The sequence below is a fragment of the Nycticebus coucang genome, chromosome 1 (genome assembly GCF_027406575.1).
Source record: "Nycticebus coucang isolate mNycCou1 chromosome 1, mNycCou1.pri, whole genome shotgun sequence".
Taxonomy (NCBI): Eukaryota; Metazoa; Chordata; class Mammalia; order Primates; family Lorisidae; genus Nycticebus; species Nycticebus coucang.
Genome location: NC_069780.1, coordinates 138,245,129 through 138,273,062, shown reverse-complemented (window position 1 = coordinate 138,273,062; position 27,934 = coordinate 138,245,129). Strand labels below are relative to the sequence as shown.

The 27,934-nt window shown below is 44.2% G+C and overlaps 1 protein-coding gene across 2 annotated transcripts; it reads left to right on the top strand.

Annotated features, from left to right (window-relative positions):
• The first annotated feature begins 5,633 nt into the window (after positions 1-5,633).
• MRPS36 (mitochondrial ribosomal protein S36) lies at positions 5,634-27,516 on the top strand. Of its 2 annotated transcripts, none has more exons than XM_053589399.1 (4): positions 5,634-5,778; positions 20,369-20,432; positions 26,070-26,278; positions 27,394-27,516. In XM_053589399.1, the coding sequence occupies exons 1-4, from the start codon at positions 5,737-5,739 to the stop codon at positions 27,409-27,411; spliced, it is 333 nt and encodes a 110-aa protein (XP_053445374.1). In that variant the 5' UTR covers positions 5,634-5,736; the 3' UTR covers positions 27,412-27,516. The 2 variants fall into 2 exon arrangements, with proteins under 2 accessions (XP_053445374.1, XP_053445376.1); XM_053589401.1 differs by having other exon boundaries at positions 5,635-5,778; positions 26,091-26,278.
• The last annotated feature ends 418 nt before the right edge of the window (positions 27,517-27,934 follow it).

Sequence of the window (27,934 nt, the reverse complement as noted above, 5' to 3'; positions counted from 1 at the left end):
CTAAGCCCAAGACCTTTGAGGTTGCTGTGAGCTGTGACGTCACCGCACTCTACCAAGGGTGACAAAGTGAGACTCTGTCTCTAAAAAAAAAAAAAAAATTGAGGGGTAGCTCAGTGCCTGTAGCTCAGCGGTTACTGTGCCAGCTACATACACTGGAGCTGGCAGGTTCAAACCCGGCCCAGGCCTACTAAAAATGACAACAACAAGAACAACAACAAAACAGCCGGGCATTGTGGCGGGCGCCTGTCATCCCAGCTACTTGGGAGGCTGAGGCAAGAGAATCGCTTAAGCCCAGGAGTTGGAGGTTGCTGTGAGCTGTGACACTATGGCACTCTAACAAGGGTGACATAGTGAGACTCTGTCTCCCAAAAAAAAAAATTGGGTTTAAATATATTTTTAATTGGGGCAGCTCCTGTGACTCAAAGGAGTAGGGCGCCAGCCCCAGTCCGGGCCAGCTAAGCAACAACAACTGCAACAGAAAAATAGCCGGGCCTTGTGGCAGGCGCCTATGGTCCCAGCTACTTGGAAGCCTGAAGCAAGAGAATCACTTGAACCCAAGAGTTTGAGGTTACTAATGAGCTGTGACTCCACAGCACTCTACCGAGGGCGCCATAGTAAAACTCTGTCTCAAAAAAAAAAAATTTTTTTTTTTTTTTTTTTTTTTTGTGGTGTTAGTGGTTTTGGTTGTTTGTTTCATCTATATGGAGTAGGCAAACTGGCTGACTGGCTGTTTTAACTCAGTTGGAACAAAGCCACACCCTATATTTACAACTATCCATGGTTGCCTCCCCATTACAATATCTTAATTGAATTGAACAGAGTAATTGTAAAAGAGACTATATGGCCCTACATATATTCTTTTTCTTACAAGTCATTGATTTGAACAACCTAGTTACCCCAAAGAATTTTCTCTACCTGATGACTGATTGCTTTCTAGTAGTTCATGTAGTTTTTTTGTTTTTTGAGACAGTTTTACTATGTTGCCCTCGGTAGAGTGCCGTGGCGTTATAGCTCACAGCAACCTCAAACTCTTGGGCTTAAGTGAGTCTCTTGCCTTAGCCTCCCAAGTAGCTGGGACTATAAGCACCCACCAAAATGCCCGGCTATTTTGCTGTTGTTGTGATTGTTGCTCAGCAGGCCTGGGCCAGGTTTGAACCCGCCAGCCCAGGTGGATGTGGCTGGCACCCTAGCTGCTGAGCTACAGGTGCCTAGTTCATGTAGTTTGTTTCATCTTTGTTATTCCTGTTAACTAGAAGTTATATTCAACTATTAAGTGTAGTTCTTTTTAGTTCAACCAGGTGCTTTATATTGCATCATATCAAGAGGCTGTCATGCTGAGTTCTGCCTAATAGGTTTTCAGCCAATATCAAAACCAGGTGCAGGGACCAAGAAGTGTGAAAGGGAGTAAAAAGCACACAGGGACATTAAAAGGACATAACACCAGAGGTAGAATCAGTTGGTGTACTCCAGGTCCATGAAAACAGCCAAACAATAGCATTGAGGATGATTGAGGATGGTGGACAGAAATCAGGAGACCTGAGGGGTTAGTAATCAAGTGATTTGATGACAGCCAGGAGGCAGGCTGTAATTGAGCAGGAAATGAAGACAGGGTTTGCAGATTAAGGCAATTTGCTGCCTTAACTTCAGCAACTTTTATTATAGTGATCCTGGAGGGATTCAGATGGGGCCTGGGTGAGAATTCTGTGGAAGTATGAATGCTGATACTTAGACACAAACTATAGGTAGAGAAAGACCAGAGCATTTTCCTGGCAGACTTCACAAAACAAAATTCATACCAATAAGATCAGAAATTTGTCGTGTCTTTGACACTTTCCACCTTTATCATTAGGTAATCCCAGGAGACGTCTTGGTATTACAGTACTTGGAAAGTTTATCATAAAAGCTTTAAGTCTTAGGACTTCTTTGACCGACAACACCGGGCTATTTTTTAGATATGGCAGTCTCAAACTTGTGAGCTCAAGTAATTCACCAGCCTTGACTCCCAGAGTACTGGGATTACAGGCATGAGCCACCACAACCGGCTTTTAGCCAGATTCTAATGACCCTGATAAACCAGCTTCACAGAGAAAAAACAAAAAGAACCCCCCAAAAAGGAAAGGAAAAACAGACACAGCCACTTCACAGTCCTCTTGCTATTAGCTAACACCAAAAACCATTCTGTTTCTCTTCTTCCTTTGCCCTCAATAAAAGCCCAAGTTGATTGCCATCTGGGCCAAGACTTCTTTCTCACATGCTACACCTTTCCCTCCCTTTGGTAAGTAAAATAAATGTTTTTTTTTTGGCTGGGGCAGGGTTTGAAACCACCACCTCGGGTATACAGGGCTGGTGCGCTACTCCTTTGAGCCACAGGTGCCGCCCTTTTATTTTTTATTTTTTAACTTTCTTTAAAACCATTCTAGTCTGAGCCAAGCACAGTGGCTCATGCCTGTAATCATAGCATTCTGGGAGGCCAAGGCAGGTGGATTGCCTGAGCTCAGGAGTTCTAGACCAACCTGAGCAACAGCAAGACCCCAATTTCTACTAAAATTAAAAAAACTGGCTGGACATTGTGGCAGGTGCATATAGTCCTCACTCGAAAGGCTGAGGCAAAAGGATTGCTTGAGGCCAAGAGTTTGAGGTTGCTGTGACTATGATGCCATAGCATCCTACCCAGAGCAACAGAGTGAGCCAGTTTTTTGTTTGTTTGTCTTTTTAGAGACAGTCTCACTTTATCGCCCTCAGTAGAATATTGTGGCGTCACACCTTATAGCAACCTCCAACTCCTGAGCTTAGGCAATTCTCTTGCCTCAGCCTCCCAAGTAGCTCGGACTACAGATGACCGGCTATTTTTTGTTGCTATTTGGCTGGGGCCGGGTGCGAGCCTGCCACCCTTGGTATATGGGGCTGGCGCCCTACCCACTGAACCACAGGCGTTGCCCAAGTGAGCCTGTCTGAAAAAAAAAAAAAAAACTACTCTAGGCTAGGCACCCAGAGCTCAGTGGTTAGAGCACTGGCCACATGCTCTGGGGCTGGCAGTTCAAACCAGGCCCAAGCCTCCTAAACAAGAGAAAAAAAAAAAAGCTGGGCTTTGTGGCAGGCACCTGTATTCCAACCTACTAGGGAAGGTGAGGCAAGAGAATCAATCACTTAAGCCCAAGAGTTTAAGCCCCCCCCCCCATAATAAAACCAGTAAACAGCTCACATTTGGGCTCAGTAATTTATATATGTGTGTTTTTTGTTTGTTTTTTGAGACAGAGTCTCACTATGTCGCCCTGGGTAGAGTGTTGTGGCATCACAGCTCACAGCAACCTCCAACTCCTGGGCTTAAGTGATTCTCTTGCCTCAGCCTCCCAAGTAGTTGGGACTACAGTCACCTGCCACAATGCCCAGGATTTTTTTGGTTGCAGTTGTCATTGTTTGGCAGGCCCTGGCTGGATTCGAATCTGCCAGCTCCAGTGTATGTGGCTGGCACCGGCCTCTTGAGGGGCACCAAGCCTACATTTGTGTTTTTGAGTTCTCTAACTTTTGAAGCAGCAGCAGCTAGCATTTCAATATCAGGTGTAATGAATGGTAGAGAAAAGAAACAGAAATCAGGCAATGCCAATTGAAGAGCCCAGTGCGGAATCCTAAATGCCAAGTGGCTGCAGTTTAAAGAAGACCTTTTTTTTTCCTTTAGTTCTAAATGAGTAATTGACCTTGGGTCTCTTGCTGACTTATCTCAAGACTATTTGTAACATAACAACCACAGGTTTTTTTTGCAGCCAGAAAGAATAGATTTTTTTTTTTCCTTGAGACAGAGCTTCAGGCTGTCACCCTAGGTAGAGTGCTGTGGCAACACAGCTCACAGCAACCTCCAACTCCTGGGCCCGAGCTATTCTCCTGCCTCCACCTCCCAAGTAGCTGGGACCATGGGCGCCTGCCACAACGCCTGGCCATTTCTTGGTTGCAGCCATCATTGTTGTTTGGCGGGCCTGGGCTGGATTCAAACCCACCAGCTCAGATGCATGTGGCTGGCAAGAGAGGGTTTTAACTGGAAGTGGGTTATTTACACTACAGTGTTAACTCCCACCCAGAGATGTTAAGGGCAGTGGGAGACATAGGGGATATAAGAGAGAGAGAAGGTAAAAAGGTTAGTAAGCAGGGGGACAGAGTCGGTCTTTCACCAGGGGCTGAGAGATTCTCAGTGGCAGCCCCCTGGGTGAAAGTTGGCCTTGTGCCCCAGCCATAACCAGTGAGGGCCGGCTCCCTCTAATCTCACAGCCTCTGGGCAGGGTCAGTTAGGATAGAGCCAGCCAATACTTAACCTCCTAAATTACCTCAGTCCCTGCACCAACCAACCCCCCAACTTGGTCCCGGTTTCCCCCTGGAAATTTCCCCCACGTTTTATTATAACGCAAAATGTATCGCCAAAGAGTATAAAACCTGCCATCATTTCTGCCTCAGGGTTGTCCTCTAAGCAGAATTCTGCCAGAGGTACTGCCAGAGCATGCTTGAATAAAGTCGCTCCTTTTTTTGCATGTGTGCCTGGTGATCTCTCAGTGGCGGAATTTGGTAACACCAAATTAACACCAATCAGCAGGGTAATGTGGCCTGATCCTTATTAAACAAGAATTAACTGTTCTTTAAAAGATTGCGTGTAGCTCCCAAGTTTTAAACAAATGTGTTAATTTTTAAGAAGCCACAGACCCTGCTTCTTAGCCACAGTGGCTTATACCTGTAATCCTAGCAATCTGGGAGGCTAAGACCTTGATTTCAGGAGTTCAAGAGCAACCTTTGTGGCTGGTCCACGTGCAGTGGTGTTTACAAATAATCATCACAGCCAATTAGTTTCTTTTGTTCCTTCTCCACTTCCACTGCTTCACTTGACTAGCCTTTAAAAATAAAAAATAAAAAAAGACCAGCCTGAGGGAGATAAACCCCATCTATATTAAATTAAGGACGGCGCCTGTGGCTCAAAGGAGTAGGGCGCCAGTCCCATATGCTGCAGGTGGCAGGTTCAAACCCATTCCCCGCCAAAAACTCCAAAAAAAAAAAATTAATTAAAAGTAATAAAATAAGCTGGGTGCAGTGGCTCACGTCTGTAATCCTAGTACTTTGGGGGCCAAGGCGTGTGGATTGCTCCAGCCCCAGAGATCATCCTGAGCAAGAGCGACATACCATCTCTAATCTCTTCCAGCGGTTCTCAACCTGTCGGTCGCGACCCACAGGAACTGTATTAAAGGGTCCTGGCATTAGGAAGGTTGAGAACTACTGGTCGGCGTAGTGGACCATGCCTGTTGTCCCAGCTGCTACCTTGGAGGCTGAGACAGAAAGGCTTGCTCCTCCAGCCCAGGAGTTTGAGGTTGCTGTGAGCTAGGCTGATGCCCTGGCACTCTAGAAAGCCACAGGCCATATATTACTTGGTTTAAAATAAAATTCTTGTCTATGCCAAAACAAAAACAGGTTGTCTAGAAAGGAAATGGCTCTAGATAACAAGCTAGTGAGCAAGATAAATCCAACTTCGCAAACCTTCGCGAACAAAACAATACGAGGCACGTGCGCCAGTTCCGAGGCAGGAGGCGGGCCGAACTGAAGCGGTGCAGGGGTGGAGCGAGCTTCCCAGGAGGACGGGTCCAGGGCTAGCCCAACTGGCCCGTCCCCTGTGACGTCTAGGGGAGGTCCCGCCCCCAGCTACCCTCGACTGCAGCTGTCACCGCGGCTCACTGGCGGCCCGGAAGCTGCCCCTTCTCAGGGGTCATGATGGGCAGCAAGATGGCGTCTGCCAGCAGGGTCGTGCAGGTAAAGAGATTTGGTCGCCTTTCTGAACCTTGGGCGGTAGGGATCTAGCTGGCTCTAGCAACGGCGTTGAGGAGGAAAGGCGGTGACAGAGGCTGCGCGACCGCGGCCCTGGGTGGGGCTAGCGGTGGCGCGCTAGTATGTGTGAGGGAATAGCACCTTGAGCCCTTTGGGTCCGGCATTGAGCTGGGGTCCGGGTCCGGGACTGGGGGTTCGAGCCTGGCGGCGAGAGCGCGGCTTGTAGGCGGGTAGATACTGGCCCTACTGTCCTGGGGTCCCTAGATTCCTCCGCCCCGACCTCAAAGCCTCTGGGGTCTGCGGACTAGGCTAACCTGGTATTAACCAATTGCCGGTGTGAGATGTCCGGGATCAGCCAATGCGAAGGAAGGCTGTTAGCCGGGCGTGGAAGGAAGTGTATGCTGGATCTGACCCAGTGTCCCTTCAAGGTCTTGGGAATGTCCGGATAACTGGCTCTATCTCTGTTTAGAGGCCAGATGGGGAAATAGAAAAATAGTGTTATTTAACTGTGGTATATGTTTTAGGGTTTGTTTCCCAAGCCTTTTTAGCCTAGGTTTAGATAGGGTAAACTCCTGAAAGCTTTTATTTTTGCTTCTCCAGCTGTGGTCTCTAAAAAATTAGTATATAAAATGGATGCAACTTCCACATTTGTGGTTGGGTTTCAACCCTGAAAGTGTATATTTTATGATCCACTTTTAGCTTATATATGAGATGTGCATTTCCCAAGTTGACAAATTCATCTCTTAAAAGGACCTAAATTCCTGAAATTATCTGAATAATAATCCTAGATCCTGGTCTTTGGTCCCATTGCAATAAACGATCCTTATTGAGCATTAACATGCCTGTAATCCTACCACTCTGGGAGGCCGAGGTAGGTGGATTGCTTGAGCTGACAAGTTCCACACCAGCCTGAGCTAGAGACCCCCATCTCTCAAAAATAGCAGGGGCATTGTGGCAGGTGCCTGTAGTCCCAGCTACTTGGGAGGCTGAGACACGAGGATAACTTGAGCCCAAGAGGTTGAGGTTGCTGTGAGCTATGACAGCTCGGCACTCTACCCAAGGTAACAAAATGAGACTCTCAAAAAAAAAAAATCTAGGGCAGCGCCTGTGGCTTAGTCGGTAAGGCACCGGCCCCATATACCGAGGGTGGTGGGTTCAAACCCAGCCCCGGCCAAACTGCAACCAAAAAATAGCCAGGTGTTGTGGCGGGCGCCTGTAGTCCCAGCTACTCGGGAGGCTGAGGCAAGAGAATCGCTTAAGCCCAGGAGTTGGAGGTTGCTGTGAGCTGTGTGAGGCCACGGCACTCTACCGAGGGCCATAAAGTGAAACTCTGTCTCTACAAAAAAAAAAAAAAAAAAAAATCTAATTGACCATTAACTAATTAATGAGGGACAGAAAGAATATCTCAGAAAGGTCTGGTATCTACAATATATAAGCATATATATCCCAAATATATAACTCGGCTCAGTGACTAGAATGCCAGCTACATACACTGGAGCTGGAGCCAGTGAGTTTGAATCCAGCCCCCGCCCTGCCAAACAACAACAACTACAACCAAAAACTAGCAGGGCCTTGTGGCAGGCGCCTGTAGTCCCAGCTGCTTGGGAGCCTAAGGTAACAGAATCACTTAAGCCCAAGATTTTGAGGTTGCTGTGAGCTGTGACAGCACAGCACTCTACTGAGGGCAACATAATAAGACTCTGTCTCAAAAAAATATATATATGTATATATATGTAAGAGATTTGATACTGCCAGGTGTGGTAGTGCCTATAATCCCAGTACTGTAGGAGGCAGAGGCTGGATGATCTCATGAGGCTAGGAGTCCAGGACCAGCCTGGGCAACATAGTGAGACCTGTCTCTACAAAAAATTAAAACAGCCAGGCATGGTGGCTTGTGCCTGTAATTCCAGCTAGTCAGGAGGCTGAGGTGGGAGAATCACTTGAGACTAAAGTTCTAGCCTGGGTGACAGAGTGAGACTTTAAGAAGAAAAAAAAAGGCAGTGAATAGCAGCTTTATTATCAATGTGCTCCTGCCCACTGATGGCATATGTTGCAAAAAAGGGCTGTGAACTATCATGGGTCCCCTCTCTACATGTTTTCTTATCACTTAAAACTGCTGAGTTTATCAGGAAACCAAAATTGGGGGGATCCCCTGGGAGAATATGCTCATGTCAAGGATGTAAGGTTATAAATTAGTCTGAAAAATATTTTAACTGATGTAATTGCACAGATTTTATTCAGGTTTAAATTAAATACCATAGGATCCTAGCTCAGCACCTGTACCACAGTGGTTACGGTGCCAGCCACATACACCAAGACTGGCGGGTTCAAACCCGGCTTAGGCCAGCTAAACAACAATGACAACTGCAACAACAACAAAAATAGCTGGGCATTGTGGTGGCTGCCTGTAGTACCACCTGTTTGGGAGGTTGAGGCAGGAGAATGGCTTAACCCCAAGAGCTTGAGGTCGTTGTGAGTTGTGATGCCATGGCACTCTACCAAGGGCAACAAAGTGAGACTCTGTCTCAAAAAGAAAAAAAGCCATATGATCCTGTATGACTGTAGGTATCAAACTCGCTTTCAATAAAATAGGTGTAAAAATTTGGGCTTCTAAAAAAAAAAAAAAAGGCAGCTTTATTTATAATTGCTCCTAAACCAGAAACAATCCATATACCCATTATTAGATAAAAAATTATAGTAGGTCTGTTAAAATGGAACAATGTACAGCAATAATTAAGAACTCATGGTTCGGCTTGGTGCCTGTAGCTCAGCGGCTAGGGCACCAGCCACATACACCACAGCTAGCGGGTTCAAATCCAGCCCAAGCCTGCCAAACAACAATGACAAATACAAACATAGTTAGGTGTTGTGGTGGCACCTGTAGTCCCAGCTACTGAGGCTGAGGGAAGAGAATCGCTTAAGCTCAAGAGTTGGAGGTTGCTGTGAGCTGTGATGCCACTGCACTCTACTGAGGGTGACATGGTAAAACTATTGTCTCAAAAAAAAAGAAAAAATAACTCATGGCTCGGCGCCCATGGCACAGTGGTTACAGTGCCAGCCGCGTACACCAACGCTGGTGGGTTTGAGCCCAGCCTGGGCTGGCCAAACAACAATGACAACTGCAACAAAAAATACCCGGGTGTACCATGATTGCATTAGTGTACACAGCTATAATTAAAAAAAAAAAAATACCTGAGTGTTGTGGCAGGCGCCTGTAGTCCCAGCTACTTGGGAGGCTGAGGCAATAGAATCACTTAAGCCCAAGAGTTGGAGGTTGTTGTGAGCTGTGATGCTACGGCACTCTGCCTAGGGCAACATAATGAGACTCTGTCATAAAAAAAAAAAGTGGGGGGGCGGCGCCTGTGGCTCAGTCGGTAAGGCGCCGGCCCCATATACCGAGGGTGGCGGGTTCAAACCCAACCCCGGCCAAATTGCAACCAAAAAATAGCCGGGTATTGTGGCAGGCGCCTGTAGTCCCAGCTACTCGGGAGGCTGAGGCAAGAGAATCGCTTAAGCCCAGGAGTTGGAGGTTGCTGTGAGCTGTGTGAGGCCACGGCACTCTACCGAGGGCCATAAAGTGAGACTCTGTCTCTACAAAAAAAAAAAACCCTTTTAATAAAAAAAAAAAAAGGGGGGGGGAGGTGCCTGTGGCTCAGTCGGTGGGGCGCCGGCCCCATATACCGAGGGTGGCAGGTTCAGGCCCGGCCCTGGCTGAACTGCAACCAAAAAAAAAAAAAAAAGACTCACTACTGATACTTGCAAACAAACTGTGAGATAGATACACAGTGATAAAATTGTCTGTACCCTTCTAATGGGAGAACAAAGACCTGTACTTAGATATTCAGAATACAAACCAGTATATGCTAATATTTTGTAATAATTATAGGTAACATTAGCAAAATGTGGCTCGGCACCGTAGCTAAGTGGTTATGGCACCAACCACATACACCGGGTGTGGCTAGTTCAAAACCAGCCTAGGCCTGCTAAACAACAATGACAACCAAACAAAAAAATAGCTGGGCGGGTGCCTGTAGTCCCAGCTACTTGGGAAGCTGAGGCAAAAGAATCACCTAAGCCCAGGAGTTGGAGGTTTCTGTGAGCTGTGTGAGGCCACAGTACTCTACCAAGGGCGATAAAGTGAGACTCTGTCTCTACCAAAAAAAAAGATAGCTAATTATTGACAAAGGAGCAATGGCAATGTAATGGATAATCTTTTAACCAAATCATGCTGGAAAAGTGGATATCCACATGCAAAAAACCTGTATCTAGACTTAGCTCTGACACCCTTCGTAAAAATTATCTCAAAATGGATCATAGGCCTAAATGAAAATATCCCCAAATAACCCTGGGTTTCACAGTAACGTTTTAGATAGAACACCAACGGCATGATCCATGAAAAAAATTGATAAGCTGGACTTCATTAAAATTAAAAACTTAAGCTCCTTGAAAGACCCGAAGAAAAGACAAGCCGGGCGGTGCCTGTGGCTCAAGGAGTAGGGCGCTGGCCGCATGTACCAGGGGTGGCAGGTTCAAGCCCGTCCCCAGCCAAACCTGCAAAAAAAAGAAAAGACAAGCCATATACCGGGAGAAAATATTTGCAAAAGACATCTGATAAAAAGACTACTACATAAAACATACAAAGATTTCAACAATAAGAAAACAAATCACTGAATTCAAAAATGGTCAAAACATCTGAATAGATTACTCATCAAAGAAAGTATACTGATGACAAGCATATGAAAAAGTACTCAACATGACCTTTCCTGCACCCGCCCGGAGCCAGCGGTTCTCCACACAGCCAGCATCCCGAGAGATGCGCCACACACCGACTGAGGGGACATGGGCAGAGCGATGGTGGCCAGGCTCCGTCTGCGGCCGCTGCTTCTGGCACTGCTCCTACCCACACAGATTTATTCAAATCAAACAACCATAACAATTCCAAGTAACTCCTCCCAGAGTACCTTGGTTGCCACAAATCCAGCTAATGCCACCAAGGCAGGTGGCAGTGCCCTGCAGTCCACAGCCAGTCTCCTCATGGTCTCGCTCTCTCTTCTACATCTCTACTGTTGAGAGACTGAGGCCAAGAAACATCTGTACTTCCCCATCTTCTAAATCCAATCCAAACAGCATCTAGAAATCCAGTGTGGCAAGGAAAAAACAGGTCTTCAAATCTACTAATTCCACACCTCCTTTTATTAACACAGAAAATGTTGAGAATGCAAATCGATTGGTTTGAAGAACAAGTGAAGGATTTGAGCGGTGTATCTTACTTTTTTTTTTTTTTTGTAGAGACAGAGTCTCACTTTATTGCCCTCGGAAGAGTGCCCTGGCGTCACACGGCTCACAGCAACCTCCAACTCCTGGGCTTAAGCAATTCTCCTGCCTCAGCCTCCCGAGTAGCTGGGACTACAGGTGCCCGCCACAACGCCTGGCTATTTTTTGGTTGCAGTTTGGCCGGGGCTGGGTTTGAACCCGCCACCCTCGGCATATGGGGCAGGCGCCCTACTCACTGAGCCACAGGTGCTGCCCTGAGTGGTGCATCTTACAAGGGTATATGTGAAACTTGGTAAACGGTCTGTGAAGCTACTGAATGATGCCCCATGATTATATCAATGTACACAGCTATGATTTAATAAAAAAAATAAATAAATTTAAAAAAAAAGTGAAGGGTTTGACTAGATGATGGATTGCCAGTATTAAGTCTGCTGGAGTTTCATGTACAAGAGGAAGAGTGGCAACATCCAAAATTAGCAAAAATGTGATTTCCTTGAATGTGGCTTAAGAAATATGGACACTTAGGTGGTGTCTGTGGCTCAGGGAGTAGGGCACCAGTCCCATATACCAGAGATGGTGGGTTCAAACCTGGCCCTGGCCAAAAGAAAAAAAAAGAAATATGGACACTTAAAACTACTTTGAAAATAAGAATAGATACAGGGCGGTGCCTGTGGCTCAATGAGTAGGGCGCCGGCCCCATATGCCAAGGGTTGTGGGTTCAAACCCAGCCCCGATCAAACTGCAACAAAAAAATAGCCGTGTGTTGTGACCAGCACCTGTAGTCCTAGCTGCTTGGGAGGCTGAGGCAAGAGAATCGTGTAAGCCCAAGAGTTAGAGGTTGCTGTGAGCCGTGTGAAGTCATGGCACTCTACCTGAGGGCAGTACAGTGAGACTCTGTCTCTACAAAAAAAAAAAAAAAAGAATATGTGGCGGGTGCCTGTAGTCCCAGCTACTCGGGAGGCTGAGGCAAGAGAATCGCTTAAGCCCAGGAGTTGGAGGTTGCTGTGAGCTGTGTAAGGCCAGGCACTCTACCAAGGGCCATAAAGTGAGACTCTGTCTCTACAAAAAAAAAAAAAAAAAAAAAAAGAATAGATTATATATCTTTGTCTAGAAATAAAGGATATGATATGGAATGGGGATTCAGTTTTCATTTGGTTCATTAGTTCTATACGGCCATAAAAACAGGTAATATAAAAAAGCTTCCATGATTCTATTTATATGTACATTAGAAGGAACTTCCAGTTGTTACTGTAAATCCTCAGTGTATTGTTTCAGCAGTACTAATTTAATGCCGACAAAATACTCTAGATGAAAATTTACACTGTTCTTTTGAGAACTGAGCACTTTTTTTCTCTGAGGCTTTGGATTTAATACTGCATTCGACCTTTTATGTAGTAATTGACATGTGCCAGAGCAATAAAGGATTGGAATCTCCCCCAGGGCCAAGCATCCTGAGTAACTCCTGCATATCCTTATAGAGGCAAGTGGTAGGCATTTCCTTGCATCTATTGCCATTCAACAAGAGCGCCAGGTCCTTTTAGCTGAACTGATTCCAAAGATAGAATTGCATTGATTTCAACTAATGTCAAAGTGAGTTTTATTTCTGCATATGTTGAATACTTTTTATAATTTAGGGAATGATCTGTTTTGAAGGCAAAATTACAAATCTTGAAATTAAAAAAGGCAAAAATCTGAAGGAGCCAAAAGTGTAAATCAAATATTTGGAAAAGTTAAGACTGGAAGCTAACTTTCATGAAATTTGCAAAACCTTTTATACTCTTTCTGTAACTATATATATTTTTTTTAAAAAAATCAACGACAACTATGGGTCAGAATAGCCACATTTGGAACACCTTTTTGTTAATCAGTCAATATTTTGAGATAGTTAGAACCTGGTTCTAGGCCTAAAAGTAGGCTTGATTCTGCAGTAAATCTTTTACCACTGCCTCGATACACAGAAACCGTTTTAAAAATAGACACTCCATGAAGTCTTTTCTTCACATGGTCACACACTGATGCTTAGATGTTCCAATATTTAATATGGCCACAGTAGTTGTGGTGACCGAAGTCATTCTTTTTCCATCTTTAGAAGCCTACATGGGAGGGCGGCGCCTGTGGCTCAGTCGGTAAGGCGCCAGCCCCATATACTGAGGGTGGTGGGTTCAAACCTGGCCCCAGCCAAACTGCAACCAAAAAATAGCCGGGCGTTGTGGCGGGCACCTGTAGTCCCAGCTACTCAGGAGGCTGAGGCAAGAGAATCGCTTAAGCCCAGGAGTTGGAGGTTGCTGTGAGTTGTGTGAGGCCACGGCACTCTACCGAGGGCCATAAAGTGAGACTTTGTCTCTACAAAAAAAAAAAAAAAGAAAGAAAGAAACCTACATGGGAACAACTAGACAGACGGGACAGATCTGAAGCTACTGTGTGTATGAATGAACACTCCCTTTGCTTTGTACCTGAATGCCATACAACTATTTTGAATTGTATATTGTGTTTGTGTATTTATGCTTTGATTCATAGTAATTTCTCATGTTATGGAGTTGATTTGCATTGAACGCAAACTGTAAATAAAAATATGGCTGAAAGAGTAAAAAAAAGAAAAAAGTACTCAACATAATGCATCATTAGGGGATTTTTTTTTTTTTTTTTTTTTTTTTGAGACAGTCTCACTTTGTCGCCCTTGGTAGAGTGCTGTGGCATCACAGCGCACAGCAACCTCAAACTCTTGGGCTTAGGCAATCGTCTGGCTGCAGCCTCCCAAGTAGCTGGGACTATAGGTGACCACCACAACGCCCAGCTATTTTTTGTTGCAATTTGGCCAGGGCTGGGTTTGAACCCACCACCCTTGTTATATGGGGCCAGTGCTCTACCCACTGAGCCATAGGCGCTGCACAGGGAATTTCAAATATGACAACAGTGAGATACTGGTATACACCAATTAGAATGGCCAAAATCTAAACACTGACAATACTAAATGCTGACAAGGATGTGGACTGTCATTACTATTTCATTCAACAGGGACTCTCACTGGTTGCTGGCAGAAATACACAACGGTACAGACTCTTTTGAAGATAGTTTGAAAATTTTTTCTTTTTAATTTTATTTATTTTTTGTAGAGACAGTCTCACTTTATCGCCCTTGGTAGAGTGCCATGGCACCACACAGCTCACAGCAACCTCCAACTCCTAGGCTTAGGCGATTCTCTTGCCTCAGCCTCCCAGTAGCTGGGACTACAGGCACCTGTCACAATGCCCAGCTATTTTTTTGTTGCAGTTTGGCCGGGGCCAGGTTTAAACCCACCACCCTTATATGGGGCCAGTGCCCTACTCACTGAGCCACAGGCGCTGCCCTAGTTTGACCATTTCTTACAAAACTAAACATACTCTTTCATACTCCTTGATATACATACATATGAGTTAAAAACTTGTGCCTACAAAAGAGCTGCCCACAGATGTTTATAGCAGCTTTATTCATAATTACCAAAACTTAGAAGCAAGATAGCCTTTAATACATGAAGAGACATACAAACAATGGAATATTATAATTTTTTTTTTTTTTTGAGACAGAGTCTCAAACTGTTGCCCTGGGTAGAGTGCTGTGGTGTCACAGCTCACAGCAGTCTCAAACTCTTGGGCTTAAGCGATTCTCTTGCCTTAGCTTCCCAAATAGCTGGGACTACAGACGCCCACTACAACACCCAGCTATTTTTTGGCTGTAGCTGTCGTTGTTGTTTGGCGGCCTGGACTGGATTAGAAATCCACCAGTTCCGGTGTATGTGGCTGGTGCCCCAGCCACTTGAACTACAGGCACCACGCTGGAATATTATTAAGCACTAAAAAGAAATGTGTATCAAGCCTTGAAAAGCCAAGGACAAAGCTTAGATGTGTATTACTAAGTGAAAGAGCCAATCTGAAAAGGCTACATACTGTGTGATTTCAATCATATGACATTTGGAAAAGGCAAAACTTACAGAACAGTAAAAAGAGACAGTAGGCGGTGCCTGTGGCTCAGTGAGTAGGGCGCCGGCCCCATATGCCGAGGGTGGCGGGTTCAAACCTCAGCCCCGGCCAATACTGCAACCAAAAAATAGCCGGGCGTTGTGGCGGGCGCCTGTAGTCCCGGCTACTCGGGAGGCTGGGGCAAGAGGGTCGCTTGAGCCCAGGAGTTGGAGGTTGCTGTGAGCCGTGTGACGCCACGGGACTCTACCGAGGGCGGTACAGTGAGACTCTGTCTCTACAAAAAAAAAAAAAAAAGAGACAGTAAAAAGCAGTAGTTGCTAAGGTGTCAGAATATCTGCACTATACAACTACCAATAGCCAACTTGCTAACTATAAAGTTCAAGATTGTTCTGTGTGTGTGCCTTTAGACAGAGGGTATGTAGTCCAAGCATTATGTGTAAAACTTAACTCACATCAGCTCCTTTTCCCCCTTAGTTACATTATCCAACTAACATACAGTTGGAGTTACTTGTTTCTCTGCATTAATTTTTTTATTGTCAGTTTATTTCAGCAGATTCAATTGTTGAACCTTCAGAGAGAAAGTTTGAACACCCCTACAATCACAAATATCTATACATATTGATTGCTATTGAGCAAATCAGTTGTAAATAATTTACTCCTGATATTTTAAAATGCTTTTAGAACTGAAAAGAAAACCTGAGAATCTCTATAAATTTGGAGGTTATCATACTGATTGTTAATATATAATGACAACCATTTAACATGGTTTCAAATTAATCACCAGAGAAGGTTTTATGATTTGTGGCTTACATCCTGTCCCTGAGTAAAAAATCTTGTTTTGAGTCCCTCAAATCCTATTGTGATTTCCTTGAATACATAATCTACTAACATTAAAAGGACATAGAAAACTTCTAAAAAGTTTTGCTGATTTGTTTCTGAATCATTGAATTTTCCATTTGTTTCTCCTTAAAAAGATAAATTTGAGACAGGGAAGTTTGAGAGTAATCTAAATATTAGATGATAGTAAGAAATTAGTGTTAAATTGATAGGCATAATAAAAGTATTGGGGTTACTTGAACCAAGACCAGATCAATGGAATATTATTAGAAGGATGAACTGAAGTGGCCACCATCATTTTTCATATTCTGGTCAGTTAATAAACAGTGATAGTCTTAAGATTGGAAAAAAATGTATTAGAGTTATGACTTAACAAGAATCCTTTTGAGTGATTATGTATAGAAGGTATGGGTTTTTTTTTTTTGCTTTTTTCTTTTTGAGACAGAGTCTCAAGCTCGGTCACCCTGCATTGAGTGCTACGGTGTCATAACTCACAGCAACCTCCAACTCCTGGGCTCAAGCAATCCTCTTGCCTCAGTTTTTCTGTTTTTAGTAGAGACGGGGGTCTTGCTCTTGCTCAGGCTGGTCTTGAACTCCTGAGCTCAAGCAATGCACCCACCTTGGCCTCCCAGAGTGCTAGTATTACAGGTGTGAGCCACTGCGCCTGGTCTGTATAGAAGGTTTTAAGGGAACGGAAGGGATAAGATGTATGGGATTTCTTTTTTTTTTTTTTTGTGGTTTTTTTGGCCGGGGCTGGGTTTGAACCCACCACCTCCAGCATATGGGACCGGTGCCCTACTCCTTGAGCCACAGGCACCACCCGTGTATGGGATTTCTTTAATTGGGGAAGGGGATGATGAAAACTTGACTGTATTATTGTTCAGGTTGTGTGATGAGCATATCAGAATTTATCTGGCGGCGCCTGTGGCTGAGTGAGTGGCAGGTTCAAACCCAGCCCCGGCCAAACTGCAACAGCAAAAAAAAAAATAGCTGGGCGTTGTGGCAGGCGCCTGTAGTCCCAGCTGCTCGGAAGGCTGAGGCAAGAGAATCGCGTAAGCCCAAGAGTTAGAGGTTGCTGTGAGCCGTGTGACGCCACTGCACTCTACCCGAGGGCAGTACAGTGAGACTCTGTGTCTACAAAAAAAAAAAAAGAAGAATTTATTATACTATGTCTACTTTTATGCATTGATTTATTTTCTGTTTTTTTTTTTTTTTTATTAAATCATAGCTGTGTACATTAATGCCATCATGGGGCACCATACACTGGTTCTATAGACCGTTTGACACATTTTCATCACACTGGTTAACATGGCCTTCCTGGCATTTTCTTAGTTATTGTGTTAAGACATTTACATTCTACATTTACGAAGTTTCACATATACCCTTGTAAGATGCACCGCAGGTATAATCCCACCAATCGCCCTCCCTCCCTTCCCTTTCCCCCTTCCCCCTATTCTTGGGTTATAACAGATTGAGAATTTATAAGGCTATATGATATTTTTAAGTGTACAAAAGCAATGTCGAAATGGATTCTTTCTAGTGTATGTATGTATATACTTATATGCATAGACAGTCCTAACTTATGTTCGTACCAGCAATGCTGCAGAAACTTAACTTTCTTACTCTGCCTTTCAGGAGCATAGCTCTCTCTCGTAATCAATGGCTCATTTATCTGGTCCTCTTAAAAGATTCCTAAAAGAGATCTATACAGGGCTGGGCATAGTGGCTCACGCCTGTAATCCCAGCACTCTGGGAGGCTGAGGCAGGTGGATTGCCTGAGCTCACGAGATCAAGACCAACCTAAGCAACTGAGACCCCCGTCTCTAAATATAGCCAGGCATTGTGGGCACCTGTAAGTGAGACTCTGTCTCAAAAAAAAAAAAAAAAGAAAGAAAGAAAGAAAGAGTGGTGGTGCCCATAGCTCAGTGGGTAGGGTGCCAGCCACATACATCGAGGCTGGTGGGTTCAAACTCAGCCCAGGCCAGCTAAAACAATGACGACCGCAACAAAAAAATAGCTGGGCATTGTGGTAGGCCCCTGTAGTCCCAGCTACTCAGGAAGCTGAGGCAAGGGAATCACTTAAGCCCAAGGGTTTGAGGTTGCTGTGAACTGTGATGCCACAGCACTCTACCAAGGGCAACATAGTTAGACTCTGTTTAAAAAAAAAAAAAAAACAGATTGATTCTGGATGCCATGAGAACACTGAGGAGTTGTTTTTATTTTTATTTTTTTTGGGCCGGGGCTGGGTTTGAACCTGCCACCTTCAGCATATGGGGCCGATGCCATACTCCATTGAGCCACAGGCACCGCCCTGAGGAGGAGTTTTTAAATCAGATTTTGGAATCTGGGCAAGATTCTTAGAGAAGAGTTTGGGCTTTTTTTTGTTTGTTTTTTTTGTTTGTTTGTTTGTTTTTTCAGAGATAGAGTCTCATTTTGTCACCCTCAGTAGAGTGCTATGGCGTCATAGCTCACAGCAACCTCCAGCTCTTGGGCTTAGTCGATTCTCTGGCCTCAGCCTCCCGAGTAGCTGGGACTACAGGCGCCCACCACAACACCTGGCTATTTTTTTTTTTTTTTTTCAGTTTTGGCCAGGGCTGGGTTTGAACCCACCACCTCTGGCATATAGGGCCAGCGCCCCACCCCTTTGAGCCACAGATGCCGCCCAACACCTGGCTATTTTTTGTTGCAATTTGGCTGGGGCCGGGTTCGAACCCGCCACCCTCAGTATATGGGACCGGGGCCCTACTCACTGAGCCATAGGCGCCTCCCCACACAGGTTTTTTAAAACACAGAAGACTTGAGAATATTTTTATACTGAGTGAGAGAACATATTCCAGCATTTTCTCATGGCAGCAGAATTACACAGGTGAATTTTCAGGCCAGTCCTAACAAGTGTATTTATCTCTGTGCCTATATAAAATGCATTGTTTGTAGTACATATATACAAATATATTACAGATAAATACACCTCAGTCTCATTGTTAACAGTAATTTATAGATCACTTTAGTTGAAAATGGTACTTTGTTTATTAGATTCTTTTTTGTTGTTGTTGTTGATACAGAATCTCACTTTGTTTCCCTGGATACAGAGCTGTGGTGTCATAGCTCACAGCAACCTCAAACTCTCGAACTCTTGGGCTTAAGTGATTCTCTTGCCTCAGCCTCCCAAGTAGCTGGGACTACAGGCCCCTGCCACAACACTGTCTATTTTTAGAGGCAGGATCTCGCTCTTGTTTAGGCTGTTCTCCAACCCATGAGCTCAGGCAGTCTACCAGCCTCAGCCTCCCAGAGTGCTAGGATTACAGGTATACATCACCATGCCTAGCTGTTTAATATATTCTTAGCATTGTATGTTCAGAAGTTCTCATACTAATAGGTCCACTTAAGGCCCTTTATACCACTATCTTGAATTTTATAGACAAAATGTTATCTGTTAAATTCTAAAAATACTACTCAGGAGGCTGAGGCAAGAGAATCGCTTAAGCCCAGGAGTTGGAGGTTGCTGTGAGCTGTGTGACGCCATGGCACTCTACCGAGGGCTATAAAGTGAGACTCTGTCTCTACAAAAAAAAAAAAATTTTTTTCTAAAAATATATATTTCTGTAGATATAGGGAAAAGACTAAAATAAAGAACTAGCTGTTTGATGCGGGTTTTGGAGTATAATCTTTTCTTTGTGCTTTTCTGTATTTTTCCAATTTTTTTTTTACACAGAACATACGTTACTTTTGTAGTCATGAAAAGCAGTTTAACTTTTTTTTTTTTTTTTTGGCCGGGGCTGGGTTTGAACCCGCCAACTCTGGCATATGGGGCCGGCGCCCTACCCCTTTGAGCCACAGGCGCCACCCAGCAGTTTAACTTTTTAACTTTCAATATGATGTTTGCCTTTTATCCTATTCTAAAGTATTAGGTGTTAACATAGTAGGGAAACTATACTTAGTATAAGTCATGAAACTTCTGTTTTCCTACCAGTCTATAAGTCATGCAACATAAAATCCATGTTATTATCTTTATTGAGTTGTTTTGAGGTTGATACAGTAAAAGGTCTTGTGATATGAGGACAAAGTTACGAATAGACAAGTTAATCATTCATAGACCAGCTTTTCTGGTTGAGAAAAAGTACAATTTAAAGTTGCTGTCAAGGGCAGCGCCTGTGGCTCAGTGAGTAGGTTGCCGGCCCCATATACCGAGGGTGGCAGGTTCGAACCCAGCCCCAGCCAAACTGCAACAAAAAATAGCCAGGTGTTGTGAAGGGTGCCTGTAGTCCCAGCTACGAGGGAGGCTGAGGCAAGAGAATCACCTAAGCCCAAGAGCTGGAGGTTGCTGTGAGCTGTGATACCACGGCACTCTACCAAGGGCAATGAAGCGAGACTCTGTCTCTAAACATAAATAAATAAATAAATAAAATAAAGTTTCTGTCAAATGGTTACTTATTTTAACAAAAATATCTATTTTTAGGTGATTTATTTACAGTTAATGGGTTTTTTTCATCTACTTTATTTTTTTCTAGGTAGTCAAGCCGCACACTCCATTAATACGATTTCCTGACAGAAGAGACAATCCTAAACCCAATGGTAAATTGTATTTTATTTTGTTTTATTTATTTATTTTTTTTTTTGGAGACAGTCTCACTATGTCACCCTCAGTAGAGTGCATGGACGTCACAGCTCACAGCAACCTCAAATTCTTGGGTTCAAGCGATTCTCTTGCTTTAGCCTTCCAAGTAGCTAGGACTACAGGCGCGCGCCACAATGCCCAGCTATTTTTCTGTGGCAGTTGTCGTTGTTGCTTAGCTGGCCCGGACTGGGTTCGAACCCACCCTCCGTGTATGTGATTGGCACCGTAACCACTGAGCTATGGACGACGAGCCTATTTATTTTTTTTGAGACAGAGTCTCACTATGTTGCCTTCAGTAGAGTGCTGTGGCATCACAGCTTATAGCAACCTCAAACTCTTGGGCTAAAGCGATTCTCTTGCCTCAGCCTCCCAAGTAGCTGGGACGACAAGTGCCCACCACAATGCCTGACTATTTTTTGTTGTTGCAGTTGTCATTATTTAGCTGACAGTGTATGTGGGTTCGAACCTGCCAGCCTCAGTGTATGTGGCCGGCACGGTAACCACTGTGCAACAGGCACCGATTTTTTTTATTTTTTTGAGACAGAGTCTCACTTTGTCGCCCTCGTGTGTTGTTACATCATAGCTCACAGCAACTTTGAACTCTTGGGCTCATGCGATTTTTTTGCCTCAGCCTCCCAAGTACCTGGAACCACAGGTGCCTGTAACAATGCCTGGCTGTTTTTCATTTATTTTTTATTTTTTTAGAGCTAGAGTCTCACTTTATTGCCCTCGGTAGAGTGTCGTGGTGTCACAGCTCACGGCAACCTCCAGCTCCTGTGCTTAGGTGATTCTCTTGCCTCAGCATCCTGAGTACCTGGGACTACATGCGCCTGCCACAATGCCCAGCTATTTTTTGTTGCAGTTTGGCCAGGGCCGAGTTCGAACCCACCATCCTCCATATATGGGGCTGGTGCCCTACCCACTGAGCCATAGAAGCCACCCATGCCTGGCCATGTTTTAGAGATGGGGGTCTCCCTCTGGCTCAGACTGGTCTTTTTTTTTTTTGCAGTTTTCTTTGGCCAGGGCTGGGTTTGAACCCGCCACCTCCAGCATATGGGGCCAGCGCCCCACCCCTTTGAGCCACAGGTGCTGCCCTCAGACTGGTCTTGAACTCATGAACTGAGACAGTCCACTCCCTTGGACTAACCAGAGTGCTAGGATTACAGGCATGAGCCACCTCGCTGGGCCTGATAAATTGTATTTTAGATTTATTTTTAAAAATTGTGTACACATGGGCGGCGCCTGTGGCTCAGCCCGTAGGGCGCCGGCCCCATATACCGAGGGTGGCGGGTTCAAACTCGGCCCCGGCCAAACTGCAACCAAAAAATAGCTGGGCGTTGTGGCGGGCACCTGTAGTCCCAGCTACTCGGGAGGCTGAGGCAGGAGAATCGCCTATGCCCAGGAGTTGGAGGTTGCTGTGAGCTGTGTGAGGCCACGGCCCTCTACCGAGGGCCATAAAGTGAGACTCTGTCTCTACAAAAAAAAAAAAAAAAATGTGTACACATATAAATGAATATCTTATTAGGCAGTATTTCTCATTTTAAAGTCAGACAGGCTATTGTAGCTTAGTTCAGAATGGTACACTATGGGGCGGCGCCTGTGGCTCAGTCGGTAAGGCGCCGGCCCCATATACCGAGGGTGGCGGGTTCAAGCCCGGCCCCGGCCAAACTGCAACCAAAAAATAGCCGGGCGTTGTGGCGGGCGCCTGTAGTCCCAGCTACTCAGGAGGCTGAGGCAAGAGAATCGCTTAAGCCCAGGAGTTGGAGGTTGCTGTGAGCTGTGTGAGGCCACGGCACTCTACCGAGGGCCATAAAGTGAGACTCTGTCTCTACAAAAAAAAAAAAAAAAAAAAAAAAAAAAAAGAATGGTACACTATGTCACATGCAAGTAAAAATTAAAATTTTTATTGACCTTAATTAATTTATTTATTTTATTCTTTTTTTTTTCTGAGACAGTCTCACTTTTTGCCCTCGGTAGAGTGCCATGGCATCATCATAGCTCACAACAACCTCAAACTACTGCACTTAAGTGATCCTCTTGCCTCATCCTCCCGAGTAGCTGGGACTATAGGCGCCCACCACATCACCCAGCTATTTTTTTTTTTTTTTTTTCAGACAGAGCCTCAAGCTGTCGCCCTGGGTAGAGTGCTGTGGCATCACAGCTCACAGCAACTTCCAACTCCTGGGCTCAAGAGATTCTCCTGCCTCCGCCTTCCAAGTAGCTGGGACTACAGGTGCCCGCTAAAATACCCTGCTATTTTTTGGTTGCAGCCGTTATTGTTGTTTGTGGGTCTGGGCTGGATTTGAACCCACCAGCTCAGGTGTATGTGGTTAGTGCCTTAGCCGCTTGAGCTACAGGCATCAAGCTGACACCCAGCTATTTTTATGACAGCATCTCACTCATGCTCAGGCTGGTCTCCAACTCCTGAACTCAAGCAATCTGCCCTCCTCGGCTTTCCAGAGTTGAGATTACAGGCGTGAGCCACCCCACCTGGCCTATTACCCTTAATTTAAAAGTAGTGATCCAATAGTAGATGTCTGTGAATTTTTAGTGACGTTGAGTTAATATGGGAGAATTTTTGTCCTACCTTTCTCCTCTCTCGCCCTTTAGAAGATTCCTTCATACGGGGCGGCGCCTGTGGCTCAGTCTGTAAGGCGCCAGCCCCATATACCGAGGGTGGCGGGTTCAAACCCGGCCCCGGCCAAACTGCAACCAAAAAATAGCCGGGCGTTGTGGCGGGCGCCTGTAGTCCCAGCTACTCCGGAGGCTGAGGCAAGAGAATCGCTTAAGCCCAGGAGTTGGAGGTTGCTGTGAGCTGTGTGAGGCCACGGCACTCTACTGAGGGCCATAAAGTGAGACTCTGTTTCTACAAAAAAAAAAACAAAAAAAAAAAAAAAAGAAGATTCCTTCATACTTATATGTACAGAGATTGTGAAGAATAACCATTCTTATATTTATTTATTTACTTTGTTTCATAAAATGTAAGACTTAGTCATTCCTGTGTTTCTTTTCCAGCCATTCTTCTTTTCTTTCATTCACTAATTTATTCATTCAGTCAGTAATTACTTTTTGGATTGCTTTAGTCCTTAGCACAGTTATTCACTATAAAATACCTAAAAACTAATGGGAGAAGATTCTCAAAAGGTTTTTTTTTTTTTTTTTGTCTCATCCCTTCTTCTTTTTTTTTTTTTTTTTTTTTTGTGTGTGTGTGTGTGTGTGTGTGTGTGTGTGTGTTTTGCAGCTTTGGCCGGGGCCTGGCTTGAACCCACCACCCCCAGTATATGGGGCTGGCGTCCTACTCCTTGGGTGACAGGCGACGCCCCTGTTGTTTTTGTTTTTTGGACACAGTCTCGCTCTGTCTCCCTGGGTAGAGTGCCCTGGCATCATAGCTCACAGCAAGCTCAAACTCTACAGCTCAAGTGATCCTCTTGCTTCAGTCTCCTGAGTAGCTGAGACTCCAGTGCCTGCCACAATGCCTGACCCTGGCTAGTTTTTCTATTTTTAATAGAGATGGGGTCTGGATCTTGCTTAGGCTAGTCTTGAACTCCTGAGCTCAAGCAATTCACCTACTTCAGCCTCCCAGAGTGCTGGATTACTTCTTTATTTTTAATAACCATGCCTCTCTTGATACTTGATTTTTAATTCAGGGATAGTTTTTAACACACTTTATAGGGATATTTTAAACTTATTTTAACTATTGAAGAATTAAGCTAAATAAGTACTCTATAAAGGTATTGAAAAAATTACCCTCATTTACATTTACCAACTTTCTTATTTCCCATTGTAAGATATTACCTATAAACTTAAATATGAGCTCGGCACCTGTAGCTCAAGCAGCTAAGGCGCCAGCCACATACACCAGAGCTGACAGGTTCGAATCCAACCCAGACCTGCCAAACAACAATGACAACTACAACCAAAAAAAAAAAAAAGTAGGTGGGTATTGTGGTGGGCGCCTGTAGTCCCAACTACTTGGGAGGCTGAGGCAAGAGCTCAATTGCTTGAGCCCAGGAGTCGGAGCTTGCTGTGAGTTGTGATGCCACAGCACTCTACCCAGGGCAACAGCTTGAGGCTCTGTCTCAAAAAAAAACAAAAAAACTTAAATATATGTTGGTCTATGTGACAAAAACTTAAGTAGTATAGGTTATCCATATGGGTTCAACTCCACTAACCAGAAATTTCATTACTTTATATATGTGCTTGTTCATTTTTGTAATTTACTTACCTGTATCATAGCCACTCAGGAGGCTGAGGCAGGACAATCAGTTGAGTCATGGAATTTGTGAATACCCTGGGCAACAAAGCAAGATCCCATTTTTAAAATAAATGAATAAACATAAATAAAATAAATTAATAAACATAAACTATGGCTCAGTGAATAGGGTGCCGGCCCCATATACCGAGGGTGGCAGGTTCAAGCCCGGCCCCAGCCAAACTGCAACAATAAAAAAAAAATAGCTGGGTGTTGTGGCGGGTGCCTGTGGTCTCAGTCAGGAGGCTGAGGCAAGAGAATCGCCTAAGCCCAAGAGCTGGAGGTTGCTGTGAGCTGTGATGCCGCAGCACTCTACCCAGGGCGACAAAATGAGACTCTGTCTCTAAAAAAAATAAATAAACATAAAAAAAAAAAAATCTACAGGGCGGCGCCTGTGGCTCAGTCGGTAAGGCGCCGGCCCCATATACCGAGGGTGGTGGGTTCAAACCCGGCCCCGCCCCGGCCAAACTACAACCAAAAAATAGCCGGGCATTGTGGCGGGCGCCTGTAGTCCCAGCTACTCGGGAGGCTGAGGCAAGAGAATCACTTAAGCCCAGGAGTTGGAGGTTGCTGTGAGCTGTGTGAGGCCACGGCACTCTACCGAGGGCCATAAAGTGAGACTCTGTCTCTACAAAAAACAAACAAACAAACAAAAAAAAGTCTACATCATATTTGTCTTAAAAGCAACTTTATAGGACAGGCATGGCTCTTGCCTTGGGAGGCCCAGGTGGGAGAATCGCTTTAGCCTGGGAGTTCAAAAGCAGTCTGAGCAACATAGCAAGACCATGTCTCTAAAAAATAAATAAAAATTAGCTGGGTGTGGTGGTGTGAGACAGTAGTCCCACCTACTGAGGAGACTGAGGTTGGAGGATTACTTGAAGCTCCAGTGAGCTGTGATGATGCTTCAATGCTCTAGCCTGAGCAACAGCAAGGCACTATCTTCAGGGGAAGAACAAAAACAACTTAATGAAATTATATATAGCCAGCTGAGTTACTGTATAGTATTTACTTGTTAGAATTATAATACTTTAAGAATTATTTGGGGTAGGCGTGTGGCTCAGACCTGTAATCCTAGTACTCCGGGAGGCTGAGGTTGCCCTGAGCTCACCAGGTACAAGACCAGCCTGAGCCTGAGCAAGACCTTGTCTCTAAAAATAGCCGGGCATTGTGGCAGGTGCCTATAGTCCCAGCTACTTGGAAGGCTTAGGCAAGAGAATTGCTTGAGACCAGGAGTTTGATGTTGCTGTGAGCTATGATACCAGAGCACTCTACCAAGGGCGACAAAATCGAGACTCTGTCTCAAAAAAAAAAAAAAAGATACCTGGTCAATTTTGCTAATTAGGTTTTTTCTTTTTAATTTCAGTATCAGAAGCTTTGAGATCAGCAGGACTACCGTCTCACTCTTCTGCAATTTCCCAGCATTCTAAGGGAAGTAAATCACCAGATTTGCTGATGTATCACGGTCCACCAGACACTGCAGAAATAATAAAAACATTACCTCAGAAATACAGAAGGAAACTTGTGTCTCAAGAAGAAATTGAATATATCCAAGTATGTTGTTGTGCTATAACACAAGACTGCAAAACACCAAAACATTTTTGGCTTTTGGAATTTCATTTGCTGGGCGGCGCCTGTGGCTCAAGGAGTAGGGTGCCGGTCCCATATGCCGGAGGTGGCGGGTTCAAACCCAGCCCTGGCCAAAAACCAAAAAAAAAAAAAAAAAAGGAATTTCATTTGCTGACTTACATGCTCTTTCCAGTGTCTTGTCAAGTTGCGATAGCTAGACAGAGGGTCAGGTAGACCAGACTGTGACAAGGAAACCATAGTCAGAGCCCTTAGCAAATATGCATGATGTATCAATAGATATATGTGAGAAATAGCTCCTTGGCGTTCTGGATTTTTTGGAATATAAAGAGCTTTTGCAACCAAGAAATTTGAAGACAGCTGATCCAGATCTGAAACTATGTTTATAACAATTTTTTTTTTTTTTTTTGAGACAGAGACTCATTTTGTCACCCTCAATAGGGAGCTATGACATCACAGCTCACAGCAACCTCAAACTTTTAGGCTCAAGCAATTTTCTTGCCTCAGCCTCACAAGTAGCAAGTCTCCAGCCACAGTGCTCGGCGATTTTTTTTTTTGTTTGTTTGTTTTTTAATTTATTTTATTTTACTTATTTTTTTATTTTTTTATTAAATCATAGCTGTGTACATTAATGTGGTCATGTTTGTTTTTTTGAGACAGAGTCTCACTTTGTTACCCTCAGTAGAGTATCATGGCATCATAGCTCATAGCAACCTCAAACTCTTGGGCTCAAGTGATTCTCTTGCCTCAGCCTCCCAAGTAGCTGGGACTACAGGCACCTGCCACAATGCCCAGCTAGTTTTTTTAGAGACCAGGTCTCGCTCTTGCTCAGGCTGGTCTCAAACCTGTGAGCTCAGGCAATCTACCTGCCTCAGCCTCTAAAGTACTAGGATTACAGGATTGAGCCCCCATGCCTGGCCTGAAACTGTTTATAACAATTGAGTACCGAAAAGCTAGGAAAAACTGAAAATTATTTTTAAAAATCAAAGATTATTTGCTTAAAGTTGTATAAATTTGTAAAGTGGCATGAAAACATTTGCTGTATCAATTTAATCATATTGTGTTATTTTTTTCCTTTGCAGCGTGGAGGTCCAGAGTAATCACTATGGCTGCTGTTTGTCATCAGACAAAAGAATTACCTTTACAATAAATGACTTCCAAATGAAAAAGGACAAATTGTATATTGAACAACTTTAATAAATCTTGTATTAAAAAAATGACATAGAAAATTTAGATGGACACTTGTATCTCCTAATTTATGTATTTTGCTCAGCTTCTCCATAAGCTTACCTAAATGTTTATATACTTATTAAAGTATACATTTATAAATGTTAACCTATTAATTTACTGTTGGTTATCAAATATGACCAGTGTTGAACTATTAAAAGCACACAATATCTATTAAAGTGTCATAGGCTTCCTATAATTTCCCTTTTCTTGCTGTTTCTGTTTAGACATGGAAAGAATTTATCAGGTAGCATTGCTGTTTCAGGAACATGATTTTCTTGAAATTGGAAAATGATCAGTGAAATAATGACTCTTGTTCTTAATTCTCTAATATTTTTTCATAAGGTTACTGGAGTATAACTGGCTTAATAAGTGTTGTTTCCTACTCTAAATGAT